This window comes from Macaca thibetana, chromosome 18 (genome assembly GCF_024542745.1).
Source record: "Macaca thibetana thibetana isolate TM-01 chromosome 18, ASM2454274v1, whole genome shotgun sequence".
NCBI lineage: Eukaryota > Metazoa > Chordata > Mammalia > Primates > Cercopithecidae > Macaca > Macaca thibetana.
Window position 1 is genome coordinate 49,140,553 of NC_065595.1, and position 15,619 is coordinate 49,156,171.

Sequence of the window (15,619 nt, forward strand, 5' to 3'; positions counted from 1 at the left end):
ATTGGACTCATTATCTCTGACTGCAAATCTGTTCTTCTGCCCGTATCCCTGAACTCAGTTACTCTCTCATCCATTCACACCATTAACCAGGACGGAAGCCCGAGGCTTCCTAGACTCCTCTCATTCTCTCACAGCCCACAACAAAGCTATCATCACTCATCTGCTGATTTTCTATTCAAATACCTCTATAGACATCGAGGAAAAGAAGGAAATATTTAAACATCCTGCTATCTGAGAAGTGGCCTCAATGTTATTACAAGCTAATCTGGCTCTCTCCTAGCTGAGCTGTGTTGATCCCTTGGATGTAATCTCACAGAACATCAACACCAAACAAGGTCGCTCTGAGACTATGACAACATAAGACAAAAACAAAAATCACTGTGAAACCCACAAAATACCAGATGTCACCCTCCCACTAAAATGAGTAACTGCTGCTGCTTTACAAACCACGCCTTTATCTCTACTCTGGTCTGCCCTTCCTGTAGAAGTGCTTGAGATACCCAATCATAGAATTATCCCCAGTTCCTCAGACTCTCCCCAAAGTCACCCAACCAAAGCCCGAGTCCTCTAATAGGTTTTCTTCTAACACCCTCTTAGTGAGATGCCCCACGGTTTCCCATGGAATATGCTTTATCTTGCTGGAAGGAGTAATAAACCCAACTGATTCAACCGCAAAGGTGTGTTCCTGGGGGATGTGGACTGTGTAGCGTATTGACACCATTCTCTCCTTTCCATTTCTAGTTAAATCCTGTTTTTTATCATCACCAGCCTTTATTATCATCAACAACATCCTGTGTAGTTTTCCAGGTTCCATTGTTCTTCCCCTCTCAGCCTTTTTCACGCTACCATGAGATTACCTCACCCACCCCACCAGTGGATTGTGTGAAACTTTTTGTTTATCAAAAATGGGCCACGGAATATAATGTATTTACAACATAAACTCCTAGATATTATGCACTGAGAAGAACACAATATCATTTCTGTAATATCCTTGCCAAAAATGCATAATCCCATTTCAGTCATGAGAAAAACATCAGGCAAATCCAAATTAAGGGATACCCTCAAAATAACTGATCAGTACTCTTCAAAACTGTCAGTCATGAAAGACAAGTGTTGTAAGTTGAATTGTGATCCCCCAAAACAGATAAACACATTCTAACCCCTAGTAACTCAGTGCGTGACCTTATTTGGAAATAGAGCTGCTACAGACGTAAGTCACCAAGACAGAGTCATACGTGTCACAAAAAAACAGATACTACATGATTCCACTTATGTGCAACTGAAGTAGTCGAATTTATAGAAACAGAAAGGAAAACGGAGGTTACCAGGGGCTGAGGGGAGGGAGTAAAGGCGAGTTGTTGTTTAATGGGTATAGAGTTTCAGATTTGCAAGATGACAAAGTCCTGGAAATCTGTTTCACTACCATGTAAATATACTTAACGCTACTGAACTGTGCACTGAAAAATTAAGACAGTAAATTTCTTGTTACATTTAAAAAATTAGATATATACATATACATGTGTATAAATATATATTGATTTTAAAAGATGAGATCATGCTGTTTAGGGTGGCCTCTAGTCCAATATGGCTAGTGTCCTTATGAGAAGATAGCCATGTGAAGGCAAAGACACACAGGGAGACTGCCCCGTGACAACAGAGGCAGAGATTGGAGTGATGTAGCTGCAAGCCCAGGAAGCTTTGAAGAAGCAAGGAAGGATTATCCTCTACAGATTTCAGAGACAGCACAGCCCTGCCAACATTTTGATTTTGGACTTTTGGCCTCTAGAACTGTGAGACAATACGTTCTTGTTGTTTTAAGCCACCCTGTTTGTTGTTACTTGTTATAGCAGCTCTAGAAAAATGCTATAGCAAAGAAAGACTGAGAAGCCGTTATAGGTTGGATGAAACTAAAAAGTATTTCTATCAGTGTTCTTTTCCTGGTTTTGATAATTGCACTATGGTCATGTAAGTGGTTAATATTAAGAGAAGTTTGGTAAAGAGCTCTATGTACTGTTTTTCTAACTTCTTTGAAAGGCTAAAACTAGTTCAAAATGAAAAGTTAAATAAACACGGTGTCTTAGGCTCTTTGTGCTGCTATAACAAAATACTTTAGACTAGGTAACTTATAAAGAACAGAAATCTATTTTGTACAATTCTGGGGACTGTGAAGTCCAAGATCAAGGTGCCAGCTGGTAAGGGCCCAGTCTCTGCTTCCACGATGGTACTTTGGTGCTGTGTCCTCCAAAAACGGAGAGATGCTGTGCCCTCACGTTTTGGAAGGTGGAAGGGCAAGAGAGCTGAAGCCTGTATGAATTGTCTTATATGGCTGAAGCCTGTATGAATTGTCTTATATAAGGTCCTTAATCACATTCCTGAGGGAGAAGCCCTTATGGCCTAATCACCTCTTAAAAATTCCACCTCTTAATACAGGCATCTGCAATCTGAAAATCTGAAATCTGAAATGCTCCAAAAGCCAAAACATTTTGAGCTCCAGCAGAATGCTCAAAGGAAATGTTGAGTGGAGCACTTTGGACTTCGAATTTTCAGGTTAGGGATGTTCAACCAATATCATGCAAATACTCAAAAACTGGAAAAAAAATCTGAAATCTGAAACACTTCTGGTCCCAAGTATTTCAAATAAGAGTTATTCAAATAGTATCATCACATTGGCAACACCTGAATTTTGGAGGGAATACAATCAAACCATAGCACATAAACCCCCCCCCCCCCCCCCCCCCCCCCCCCCCCCCCCCCCCCCCCCCCCCCCCCCCCCCCCCCCCCCCCCCCCCCCCCCCCCCCCCCCCCCCCCCCCCCCCCCCCCCCCCCCCCCCCCCCCCCCCCCCCCCCCCCCCCCCCCCCCCCCCCCCCCCCCCCCCCCCCCCCCCCCCCCCCCCCCCCCCCCCCCCCCCCCCCCCCCCCCCCCCCCCCCCCCCCCCCCCCCCCCCCCCCCCCCCCCCCCCCCCCCCCCCCCCCCCCCCCCCCCCCCCCCCCCCCCCCCCCCCCCCCCCCCCCCCCCCCCCCCCCCCCCCCCCCCCCCCCCCCCCCCCCCCCCCCCCCCCCCCCCCCCCCCCCCCCCCCCCCCCCCCCCCCCCCCCCCCCCCCCCCCCCCCCCCCCCCCCCCCCCCCCCCCCCCCCCCCCCCCCCCCCCCCCCCCCCCCCCCCCCCCCCCCCCCCCCCCCCCCCCCCCCCCCCCCCCCCCCCCCCCCCCCCCCCCCCCCCCCCCCCCCCCCCCCCCCCCCCCCCCCCCCCCCCCCCCCCCCCCCCCCCCCCCCCCCCCCCCCCCCCCCCCCCCCCCCCCCCCCCCCCCCCCCCCCCCCCCCCCCCCCCCCCCCCCCCCCCCCCCCCCCCCCCCCCCCCCCCCCCCCCCCCCCCCCCCCCCCCCCCCCCCCCCCCCCCCCCCCCCCCCCCCCCCCCCCCCCCCCCCCCCCCCCCCCCCCCCCCCCCCCCCCCCCCCCCCCCCCCCCCCCCCCCCCCCCCCCCCCCCCCCCCCCCCCCCCCCCCCCCCCCCCCCCCCCCCCCCCCCCCCCCCCCCCCCCCCCCCCCCCCCCCCCCCCCCCCCCCCCCCCCCCCCCCCCCCCCCCCCCCCCCCCCCCCCCCCCCCCCCCCCCCCCCCCCCCCCCCCCCCCCCCCCCCCCCCCCCCCCCCCCCCCCCCCCCCCCCCCCCCCCCCCCCCCCCCCCCCCCCCCCCCCCCCCCCCCCCCCCCCCCCCCCCCCCCCCCCCCCCCCCCCCCCCCCCCCCCCCCCCCCCCCCCCCCCCCCCCCCCCCCCCCCCCCCCCCCCCCCCCCCCCCCCCCCCCCCCCCCCCCCCCCCCCCCCCCCCCCCCCCCCCCCCCCCCCCCCCCCCCCCCCCCCCCCCCCCCCCCCCCCCCCCCCCCCCCCCCCCCCCCCCCCCCCCCCCCCCCCCCCCCCCCCCCCCCCCCCCCCCCCCCCCCCCCCCCCCCCCCCCCCCCCCCCCCCCCCCCCCCCCCCCCCCCCCCCCCCCCCCCCCCCCCCCCCCCCCCCCCCCCCCCCCCCCCCCCCCCCCCCCCCCCCCCCCCCCCCCCCCCCCCCCCCCCCCCCCCCCCCCCCCCCCCCCCCCCCCCCCCCCCCCCCCCCCCCCCCCCCCCCCCCCCCCCCCCCCCCCCCCCCCCCCCCCCCCCCCCCCCCCCCCCCCCCCCCCCCCCCCCCCCCCCCCCCCCCCCCCCCCCCCCCCCCCCCCCCCCCCCCCCCCCCCCCCCCCCCCCCCCCCCCCCCCCCCCCCCCCCCCCCCCCCCCCCCCCCCCCCCCCCCCCCCCCCCCCCCCCCCCCCCCCCCCCCCCCCCCCCCCCCCCCCCCCCCCCCCCCCCCCCCCCCCCCCCCCCCCCCCCCCCCCCCCCCCCCCCCCCCCCCCCCCCCCCCCCCCCCCCCCCCCCCCCCCCCCCCCCCCCCCCCCCCCCCCCCCCCCCCCCCCCCCCCCCCCCCCCCCCCCCCCCCCCCCCCCCCCCCCCCCCCCCCCCCCCCCCCCCCCCCCCCCCCCCCCCCCCCCCCCCCCCCCCCCCCCCCCCCCCCCCCCCCCCCCCCCCCCCCCCCCCCCCCCCCCCCCCCCCCCCCCCCCCCCCCCCCCCCCCCCCCCCCCCCCCCCCCCCCCCCCCCCCCCCCCCCCCCCCCCCCCCCCCCCCCCCCCCCCCCCCCCCCCCCCCCCCCCCCCCCCCCCCCCCCCCCCCCCCCCCCCCCCCCCCCCCCCCCCCCCCCCCCCCCCCCCCCCCCCCCCCCCCCCCCCCCCCCCCCCCCCCCCCCCCCCCCCCCCCCCCCCCCCCCCCCCCCCCCCCCCCCCCCCCCCCCCCCCCCCCCCCCCCCCCCCCCCCCCCCCCCCCCCCCCCCCCCCCCCCCCCCCCCCCCCCCCCCCCCCCCCCCCCCCCCCCCCCCCCCCCCCCCCCCCCCCCCCCCCCCCCCCCCCCCCCCCCCCCCCCAAAATAAGAAACACTGATTTGGAATACTAATCTAAACATGACGCATCTCTGCTTAAAAACCTGCAATTGATGTGGGAGAAACAACTCCTCTACGTTGCCTTCACTCACAAAGTGCCTGGCCTGACATACAAGGGGCAAGGTTCACGAGCTATCCACATCCATCAAGCTGCCCTCTGCTCTCTGACCTGGGTTCTCCAGCAGTTCTGACCACACGTGCTCATTTCCATGCCTCCCCTGTTTCACATGACTCCATTCATCTATTATATCGTCTCCAGTAATTTCTCTTTTGTCCTTAGGCAGCACCACTCCACAGCTGCTTCTAATTTGGCTCCCAAAGCACAGCCCTGGGCTCTGGGAAGGAGAACATGGCTAGAGAGAGAGAGACAAACACATTTAGAGATAGGGACTAAGTGTGCATCCTGGTTTTTTTTTCTTTTTTTTTTTTGATGTTTACATCTAAAACAATAAGAAAAAATAGTCCCATCTTTGGCATTGCTTCCATCTCCAAAACTGCTGGATATCTGTTCTTATCTCAGAAATGATTTTCCAGGCTTTGGCAATCAAGCATCCTGAAATAGATGGTTAATGGGAAAAAATCACTAATCAACTTCTGTGTGTGAGACCAGACCAATGATTTTTATCTGTAAAGTCTAGGTTCATAGTCTCAGGGCATCTACTGATTTCAATGGGGATCCCTGGTTCCCTAAAGATAGAATATGTGGCAAAAGAGAGCCTTTAGAAGAGGTAATTGTGAAATAGCCTCTCACATATAAATGTCTTATTCAAATATTACGTTTATTTGAGTGTGCCTTACATAGACATCATACATAGTTTTTCTTCTTGTTAAAAAGGGCAGGGACATTTTATGAGAATGAATACCCTTCTTTTAAATGACACTGTTGTTTAAACTCTCCCCCTCAATATTCACACACAAACACACTCACACCGTTATAGAAAGGAGTTGTAACACAGAGGATATATACAGTAGTGTGCTGGAATCAGCAACTAATAGCTTATTTTAAATTTTCAGAAATTTCATGAGCTGGTTATTGAACATAGCATTAACTTATATTCAAACAAAGATAATAAACAGTCTAATCTTATTGCTGCCTAACTACCTTACCGGTACTCTTGAGGCTGTTTCTATCTATTGTATCTGTATGGTGGAAATACTACACTAGATTTCTATACAACTCTTCCCAGCTGTGCATTTAGTGACATCGTGGTGGTAGTTTGAAATTGCCATGGTGAGATTGTTTTTACCATGAAAATTGGCAAACGTAACAAACCCGAGCTAGCTTTTTTCCTCCAAAGAGCCAGTTAAACATTTACCGTCCACCGTACCCACAGCACACACACCTTCTTTACAAAGACTGACTTTATGTTTTCATATTGGGATACAAGTGATTGATTCACAAGGTAGAAAGTTCACACAGGTAAATGGGATCAGAACCTCATCATTCATCCCCCCGTCAGGCATTGGTTACTTTTTAATCTACCTCATGATTTTTCCCTGAGGAATGCAAATCAAACCTCTTTCCATCACATACACATTTTAAGATCTGACATGCATTCCTTTTCCGGCATTTCTGTGTCTGCCTCCCTGATGCAATGTCACATCAACTCAAATCTTCATTGCTACAAATGTGTCAGTGTGATTCCTCTACCTTCTCCCAATCAGTCCTGTGATGTTCATTCCTACAAATTTTGTTTTGCTTTTTAAATTCATCCCCTCAAGCATTTATCCTTTGAGTCACAAATAATCCAATTACCTTCTTTAAGTAATTCTAAAATATACAGTTAAGTTATTATTGACTATAGTCACCCTGTTATACTATTGAATAGTAGGTCTTATTCATTCTTTCTGTTTTTTGTACCCATTAACCATCCCTGCCTCCCCCCAGTCCCGCACTGTCCTTCATAGCCTCTGGTAACTATCCTTCTATTCTCTATGTTCGTGAGTTCACTTGTTTTGATTTTTAGATCTTACAAATAAGTGAGAACATACATTGTTTGTCTTTCTGTGCCTGGCTTATTTCACTTAACATAATAATCTCCAGTTCCTTCCACTTTGTTGCAAATGGCTGGATCTTATGGCTGAATAGTGATCCGTTTTGTATATGAACCTCATTTTCTTTATCTATTCATCTGTTGATGGACACTTAGGTTGCTTCCAAATCTTAGATAGTGTCCACAGCGCTGCAACAAACATAGGAGTGAGTGCAGATTTCTCTTTGATATACTGATTTCCTTTCTTTTGGGGATGTACCCAACGGTGGGATTGCTGGATCATGTGGTAGCTGAATGTTTAGCTTTTTGAGGAACCTCCAAACTGTCCTCTATAGTGGTTGTAATAATTTACATTACCATCAACAGTGTAGGAGGCTTCCTTTTTCTATACATTCTTTATTATTTATTTTATTTTTTATTTCCATAGGTTTTTGGGGAACAGGTGGTATTTTGTTACACGATTAAGTTCTTTAGTGGTAATTTCTGAGATTTTGGTGCACCCATCACTGTATGCAATTTGTAGTCTTATCCCTCACTCCGCTCCCATCCATCTCCCCTCCCTGAGTCCTCAGAGTCCATTGTATCATTGTTATGCCTTTGTATCCTCATTGCTTATCTCCCACTTATGAGTGAGAACATAACTGCTTGGTTTTCCATTCCTGAGTTACTTCATTGAGAATAATGGTCTCCAATTCCATCCAGGTTGCTGCAAATGCCATTATTTGGTTCCTTTTATATCACACTACTCAGCCATAAAAAGTACATATACATATATATAATGGAATACTACACAGCCATAAAAATAGCTTTATTAATAAGTGAGTGGATAAAGAAATTGTGGTGTATGTGTGTGTGTGTGTGTGTGTGTGTGTGTATACATATGTATCCACTCATTGATTGATGGGCATTTGGGCTGTTCCATATTTTTGCAATTGTGAGTTGTGCTACTATAAACATGCATGTGCAAGTGTCTTGTTCATATAATTACTTCTTTTCCTCTGGGCGGATAGATACCCAATAGTGGGATTGCTGGATCAAATGGTAGTTCTATTCTTTTTCTCCACATTCTTGCCAGCATTTGTTATTGCCTGTCTTTTGTAATGTAAACCATGTTAACTGGACTGAGATGATATCTTATTGTAGTTTTGATTTGCACTTCTCTGATGATCAGTGATCAAACGCTGTTTTCTTAAACTCAGCTTCCATCATGTTGCTCCCCTGCTCCAGAACCTACACGTCCTCCCCATTACCATACAAAGGGACCTTCAAAGGGTGGATGATAGTACAGTACCTGTATAAGTTCAGGGTTCTCCAGAGAAACAGAACAAACTGTGTGAGTGTGTGTGTGTGTGTGTGTGTGTATTAGAGAGAAAGGGAGAGAGTGATGCTATACAAATATCTGAATTAAACTTAGTTTTCCTGTCCATAGTTCCTTTGGTATCAGCATACTTAATCTTATCTGTTGGAACCAACTCAGTTTGACTTCCAGTTCAATGCTTAGCCTTCTTCGTTTTTCCGTGAATTCCATCCACCTTTTGGAGGCTATGGAGCATCTTGACGTAAAGAGGAATGTGTTGTCTGGTCACTGACTGTCTTCTGTCCATGCTGCTTCCACTGAAATGGTTGTTTTCTCCCTTGGTCTGTAATTGCCTGATGCATTTTTCCTGCTGTGCATACAAAACCAATTCACTGAGACCATAGTATTGCAGTAAAGCAAGAGTTTAATGCAAGGCCAGCCATGTGGAAGAACTGGAGTTATTACTCAAATCAGTTTCCCCAAAGGCTTGGAGGTTAGGGGTTTTTAAAGGAAAGTGTGGGCCAGGTGTGGTGGCTCACACTTGTAATCCCAGCACTTTGGGAGGCCAAGGCAGAGGACTGTTTGAGCCCAAGAGTTTGAGGCCAGCCAAGACAACATAGTGAGAGCCTGTCTCTATAAAACATTTTTCAATTAGTCAGGTATGATGGTATACACCTGGTGTCCCAGTTTCTCAGGAGATTGAGGCAGGAGGATTGCTGGATCTCAGAAGTTTGAGGCTGCAGCGAGCCGTGATGGTGCCAGTGCCCTCCAGCTTGGGCAACAGAGCAAGACCCTGTCTCAAAACAACAACAACAACAAAAGAAGCATAGTTTGGTGGGCAGCGAGCTAGGGAGAGGGAATGTTGATTGGTTGGAGATGAAATCATAGGGATATGGAAAAAAACGGTCCTTGTGCACTGAGTCAGCCTCTGGGTGGGGGCCACAGGACCAGTTGAGTCACAGGTGTGTGTTGAGGTGAAGTCCAAGTTAGTTGATTGTCAGAAGTGTAAAAATCTGAAAAAACCTTTTAAAAGGCCAATATTAGGTTTTATAATGGTGATGTTATTTACAGGAGTAATTGGGGAAGTTATAAATCTTGTGACCTCCAGAATAGTGAGTGGCTGGTTAGTGTTTAATTATGCCTGTATCTTAGCATAATTTAGGCACATCTCAAAATCCTAACCTTGTGCCCTTTTATAAGTTTTACAATGGTGGTTTAGTTTGGGAAGAGCTATTATGATTCTTGCTTTAAGGTTAAACTGTAAAATAAACTCATCTCAAAGTTAGCTTGGCCCATGCCCAGGAATGACTAAGGGACAGCTTGAAGGTTAGAAGCAAGATGGAACCAACTATGTCAGATTTTTATTCAATGTCTTTTCCAGGGGACATAGTTTCACCCATAACAATGGCCATGAAAGGACATAAGCAGAAGATACTAATACAGAACAACAAAGACCTAAAAGTGCCTTTGCAAAAATTATGACCTGTGAATGTGACCTTATTTGGAAATAGTCTTTACAGATATTAACTAAATAGTTAAGAGCAGGTAATTAGGGAGGACCCTAATCCAGCATGACTGGGGTCCTTAGAAGAGGAAAATTTGGAAAAAGACACAGGGAGAGCATCATGTGATGAAAGAGGCAGATCATGGAGTGATGTGGCTGCAAGCCAAGGAACTCCAAAGATCAAGTGCCACCAACAGAAGCTAGAAAGAGGCAAGGAACGATTCTCCCCTGCAAGGTTTGGAGGAAGTATGGCCCCAAAATACCTTAATTTCAGACTTCTATCCTCCAGAGCTGCGAGACAATACATTTCTGTTGTTTTAAGCCACTCTGTTTTTGGTGCTTTGCTATCACAGCCCTAGGAAATGAATAAAGCCTCCTGCAGGGTTCTTCCAAATTTTGTCCTAGGTTTATGTTCATTGAAATCTATGCCATTCTGAAAGTCAAAAATTACTCTTAATATTTAGCTCAACTTCTCTTTTTGCCTTGCAATACTGAACATATTTTCTCATGGTATTGGCCATTCGAACCTCTCCTGTGGACTGCGTGTCCACTCACATCTGTCATCTTATACAGATACAGGGGCCCATTTATTTAATGTTGATTTACTAGAACTCTGTGTCTATTAAAGAGATATGAACTGTATTTCAAAGATGGGACATATAGAGGAATAGTCGTCTAGGTTGTAGAAAACCACATCAGCTAAGATGTCTTGGTGGGAGTTAGTGTGATCATAGCAGAGAGGGAGACGAGAACTGGATTTTCAGAAGCAGAGAGCTGGAAACTCCTGATGGAAAAAGTTGGAGGGGTAGGTTAGGTTCAGGTTAGAGAGCCACTGAATGCTACGTTTGGAGACTTGTTTTAGGATAAGGAAATAGATACGTAAGGTCAAGCAATTTGCCCAAAGCCATCCGGGGAGCTTTGGAAAGCCCTGAAAAGCAGAGAAACTTAAATTTGCCAAAGTAGTTATTGAGTTCTCAATTAATTTAAATGGCAAGGAACTGCTCACCTAAAGCCTTGAAATGCCAATGAATGCTTATGAGAAAAGCCTGCCAATATCCTGCTTCTAACATATCAACCTTGGTGGCCTCCAGCCAGCCCTACACTTGATTCCCATAAGATACCCCAAAAGATAAATGAGTATGTTAATTAATTCCATTCATAACCTTCCCCACTAATCAGAAACACAGGCATCTCTTAACTCCCTAAAGCTGGAGGGATCTTCTTCATGGTATATCAGTTTCCCCCATGACCTCAAGAATAGGAATGTGGCCAAAGATTTCATTCTATGATGAACAAATTTGGGAAAGGGGACTGCGATGGTTAATTTTATTGTCAACTTGGTTAGGCCTGTCTTTGGTCAAACACCAGCCTAGATGTTGCTGTGAAAGTATGTTTTAGACATGATTGACATTTAAGCCCATAGACTTTGAGCAAAGTAGATGACCCTTCATAATGTGGGTGAGCCCCTTCCAATCACTTGACAGCCTTAAAAGAATAGACTCAGGCTCCTCCTCCTGATCCATGAGGAAAAAGGAATTCTGCTTCCAGATGAGACTGCAACATCAACCCTTCCCTGGGTTTCCTGCCTGTGGGTCCGCCCTGTAGATTTTAAACCTGCCAGCTCCCATAATTGCATGAACCAGTTCCTTTAAAAATACATATATAGTTTATTTTCTTTCAGACAGAGTCTTGCTCTGTTGCCCAGGCTGGAGTACAGTGGCATGATCTCAGCTCACTGCAACCTCTGCTTCCTGGGTTCAAGCGATTCTCCTGCCTCAGTCTTCTGAGTAGCTGGGACTACAGGTGCCCACCACCAAGCCCGGCTAATTTTTGTATTTTTAGTAGTGATGGAGTTTCACCATGTTGGCTAAGCTGGTCTTGAACGCCTGACCTCAAGTGATCTGCCCACCTCGGCCCCCCAAAGTGCTGGAATTACAAGCTTGAGCCACCACACCTGGCCATATGTATATAGTTTTAAACTGATTCATATTTTCAACCTGTTTTGATTATGAAAATCCATAGCTATTTAACAACAGCCAAATGAATATGTAGCATTCTCAAAATAGGCAGGTTAGTGACCAATACAATCATGGTAGTAATAGAGTGAACCTTATGAAATTGCCAATATTTGACCATTTGATCTATAAAAATGGCAATTTGCTATGGATTAACCAATATGCGTGGAACAAGGACTTGCTAACAACGTTGAATAGAATTGGAGACATTGATTTTGTTTTGTATTTTGGGAAAAGTGCTTGTGAAAAAGTCTAAACTTATACTGTATTATCTTCAAGTTTCTTCCTCTCTCAACACAGCCAGTTAGAGGGTAGCAAGATTTGAGATTTGAATTTGGAGGAAAATAGAAAGACCACCCAGGTAGGTTTAGACCTAAACCATGTGTCTAACTCGGGTTCTACTGGAGAATCCTGGTTGGAGATTATGGGCAAGTGGTAACTATTCTTGTCCCAGCCATATGACTGATGTCAAGGTTCCCTTCAATGGAACCATGTTGCTTTTAAGACAAATTCACAGCTGTAATGGGTGGTAGATAAAACCAACCTTCACTCCAGCCTCATGTCCCACCAGTTCCAACCCTACTGTGGTAGAGATGGTTGTTGGCCAACTCAGATTAGTGCTCTTCTTCTAGAACATAGAGTTAGTTGTTCTGGGAAATGGCTCCCAGCCAGGGGCCACATTTCTCAGCACATCTAGATTGGGGCATGTAACTAGCTCTAGCCAGTGAGATGTCAGTGGGACTCACGTGTGACACTTCAGCACAGAGGGGTCTAATACCATACTATGTTCCCTCAGTCTGCTGGCTAAATGTCACCAGAGTGACCTTGAAGCCACAAGACTAAATCAAACTGTCTCAAACAGTCACCATTAGAAGGAAGGCCACCCTAAATAGTCTCTAGAACAAGGAATTCTGCATTGGACCTGGCACAAGTGAGACATAAACTTTTACTTTGTTAAGCCTCCAAGATTTAAGGTCATTTGTGATAGCAGCATAACCCATCCCACCTCAATACCTTTGCCCTTCAACATTCTGAATCATCGTCTGCTCTCTCAACTTATCAAATTGTTTCACTTGGCTGGGCCTTGCAAACTGTATTCTCTCTGCCTAGAATACCTTTTCCCTTGTCTATCTGACAAATTACCAACACTCAGATTAAGTGACACCTATTCAGAGTCATTTTCTGATTTCTCTAGGGTGTTGGTTTTTTCTCCTTCTTACCTTTGCTGTGCCTTGTACCATAGCCTCCTGCCAAACCATGATGAAACAGTTATCGTTTCAAAAGATTGTGAGTTCTTTAAATAAATGCAGGTACTGGGTCCTATTCTTTATGTTCAGATCACCTAAAATAGTGCCTGCTGCATGTGAGTTCTCCATACATGGATTTTGGATCAGCCTAAGTAAATTGGGTGTGTGGGGTTCTTTGGTTTGTCCCTGACCTGGCTGATTGCAGCGTGGATCTAGCCTGAACTGATCGGATGGCCTGAGTCTCTGCAGGTGTGTCTTGTTGGAGCTGCCCTTCTCTTAAATCAAAGAAATGCCCAGAGTAGGGGCCGGGTGTAGTGGCTCATGCCTGTAATCCCAGCACTTTGGGAGGCTGAGGCAGGTGGATCACCTGAGGTCAGGAGTTCGAGGCCAGCCTAGCCAACATGGCGAAACCCCATCTCTACTACAAGTAGAAAAATTAGCCAGGTGTGGTGGCGGGCGCCTGTAATCCCAGCTGCTTGGGAGGCTGAGGCAGGAGAATCGCTTGAACCCGGAAGCAGAGGTTGCAGTGAGCTGAGATCACACCACTGCATTCTAGCCTGGGCGACAGAGTGAGACTTTGTCTCAAAAAAGGAAAAGAAATGAAAAAAAAAAAAAAAAGAAAAGAAATGCCCACAGTAAAGAAGTGGGCCCTTAGAATGTGTCTTTTGCTATTCACTGAAGGTTACAGGAAAATAAGGCTTTCTCATTTACAGAATGTGTCTTTTTGATGACTGCAGATCATATTTAATATGTGCTTTGCTTGCAATAAATTGGAAATTTGGATCTCTCCTAGCGTTCTGCCCAGATACGTTCTAGAATTCCTTTGCTTCTTTGTAGAATTTTGATTCTTGTTTTTTTGGAAGGGACAATAAGGGAATTTAAAAAATCAAGTTAAAATGGAATGAAAAGTGCCTTTCACAGGAATGTTTTATTGTCTCTGCCTGGACTCCTAACATAGCTTATGAGGTGAAAACACTGCTTTAGTAAAAATGGAATACTCTTGGTTACATGAAATCCCATCCCTCGTCCTTCAGATCCTCTGGAGAAGTCCCTCATTCCTTGGGATTGGTGACGACAGCCGTGGTGGAATAGGAGTAGGGGCTCAGCAGGGCGGCGATGGTGTAGTGGCGGGGGCCGGAATCATTGGCTGTGAATACCACCTATGAGAGAAGACAGACAGTATCCATTTCCACCAGAGCCCGAAAACCGTACAGATGACACACATGACTGACCACCGGAAGTCCAGTGCCAACTTAATTAATTTTATTCTTTTATATTTTGAACAGTTTGAACAGAAGGAAAAAGCTCAAATACGCTGGCAAGCCAAGCCTTTGGAACCATGCACAGCCCTTAGAGCAGGAGTACAGAACCAGGTCTTGTTTTGCAAATTCACATCAAAAGTCAGGATGGCCCTACCTTGACTAAGGGAAATCCCAGAGAGCCTAAAGGCTGTATCTATTTTGTTGGTTTTAGAAAAAAAAAAGGTGGGGAGAATGGAAAAATGCACTGAGTCATTGAAAAGCTGCTGCAATAGTGGCTGCCAACCACAGACTTAGAGACTTAGCATTCTGGAGCTGGAAACATTCTTCCCATTTTACAGATGAGCAAACCAGACTTGAATTATTGTATTGCCCCAGTCTACATACTGATGGAACCACAGTAGGAAGGTAAGTCTCCTGTCTCCAAGCCCAGAGATTCCCCCACCCCACTATTCTTTGCATTTTCTAACATGAAGAAGAAAAAGTATATTTTTATGTATAGCAAGCAATGAAATATGAACCAAAAGCATTTCAGGGCTCTATTTACAATACAGAGTGTGGAAGAGCATGGTGGAATTTTGAAATATACATGCATGCACTAGACTTCATTTAAGCTTTGTAACTGGGCAAATTGTGGATCAAAATGCTGTTCCAGATAGTCACACAGTTCTGTCAAATTCAGTAGAGTATCTGCAACTCATGTGCTGGGACAGGCTTGATTCTCAGAGTGAGGCAAGTTGGGATAAATTGAGGTCAGGAAAGAGGTAGAAGACAGTAAAGATGTGTTTAATTTGATTTATTTTGTATACGGGCCTTGGGTTGAGTTTTGGACACACTCTGCATAAATACATTTTGTTCCAAATATGGGGAAAAGAAACCCGGATTACTTAGGGATAGGAGGGAAAAAGGAGCTGAGTGAGCCATACCAAAAACAAAAATAATATTGGGGCAAGAGGAAGTGAGAATCACCTAAGAATCTCTTAAGAAGAAAGGGCTCCCCTTAAGGCCAACTCCCTAGAATCAACTAATAAAAATATCTTTTATCTTATGGTGACATTGACCTTCAGCCCACTTGATTCTTCTTAAAAATTATAAGAGGCATAATCTGTGATCAAAAATCCATGAAGTAGCTGGGTGTACTGGCTCACACCTGTAATGCCAGCACTTTGGGAGGCTGAGGTGGGTGAATCACCTGAGGTCTGGAGTTCGAGACCAGCCTGGCCAACATGGCGAAACCCTGTCTCTATGAAAAATACAAAACTTAGCTGGGTATGGTGGCGTGCACCTGTAGTCCCAGCTACTCGGGAGGCTGAGGCAGAAGAATTGCTTGAACCTGGGAAGTAAAGGTTGCAGTGAGCC

General features: G+C 49.4%; 1 protein-coding gene across 23 annotated transcripts in view; it reads right to left on the reverse strand.

The window, feature by feature from the left end:
* Window positions 1-13,910: 13,910 nt before the first annotated feature.
* The window catches only part of TTR (transthyretin), a 1,143,467-nt gene continuing 1,141,758 nt past the window's right edge, over window positions 13,911-15,619 (reverse strand). For all 23 annotated transcript variants that reach the window (XM_050768294.1, XM_050768305.1, XM_050768293.1 and 20 more), the window contains exon 5: window positions 13,911-14,161. In XM_050768294.1, the coding sequence (XP_050624251.1) occupies window positions 14,054-14,161 (108 nt within the window). In that variant the 3' untranslated portion in view covers window positions 13,911-14,053. The remainder of the gene's footprint in view (window positions 14,162-15,619) is intronic.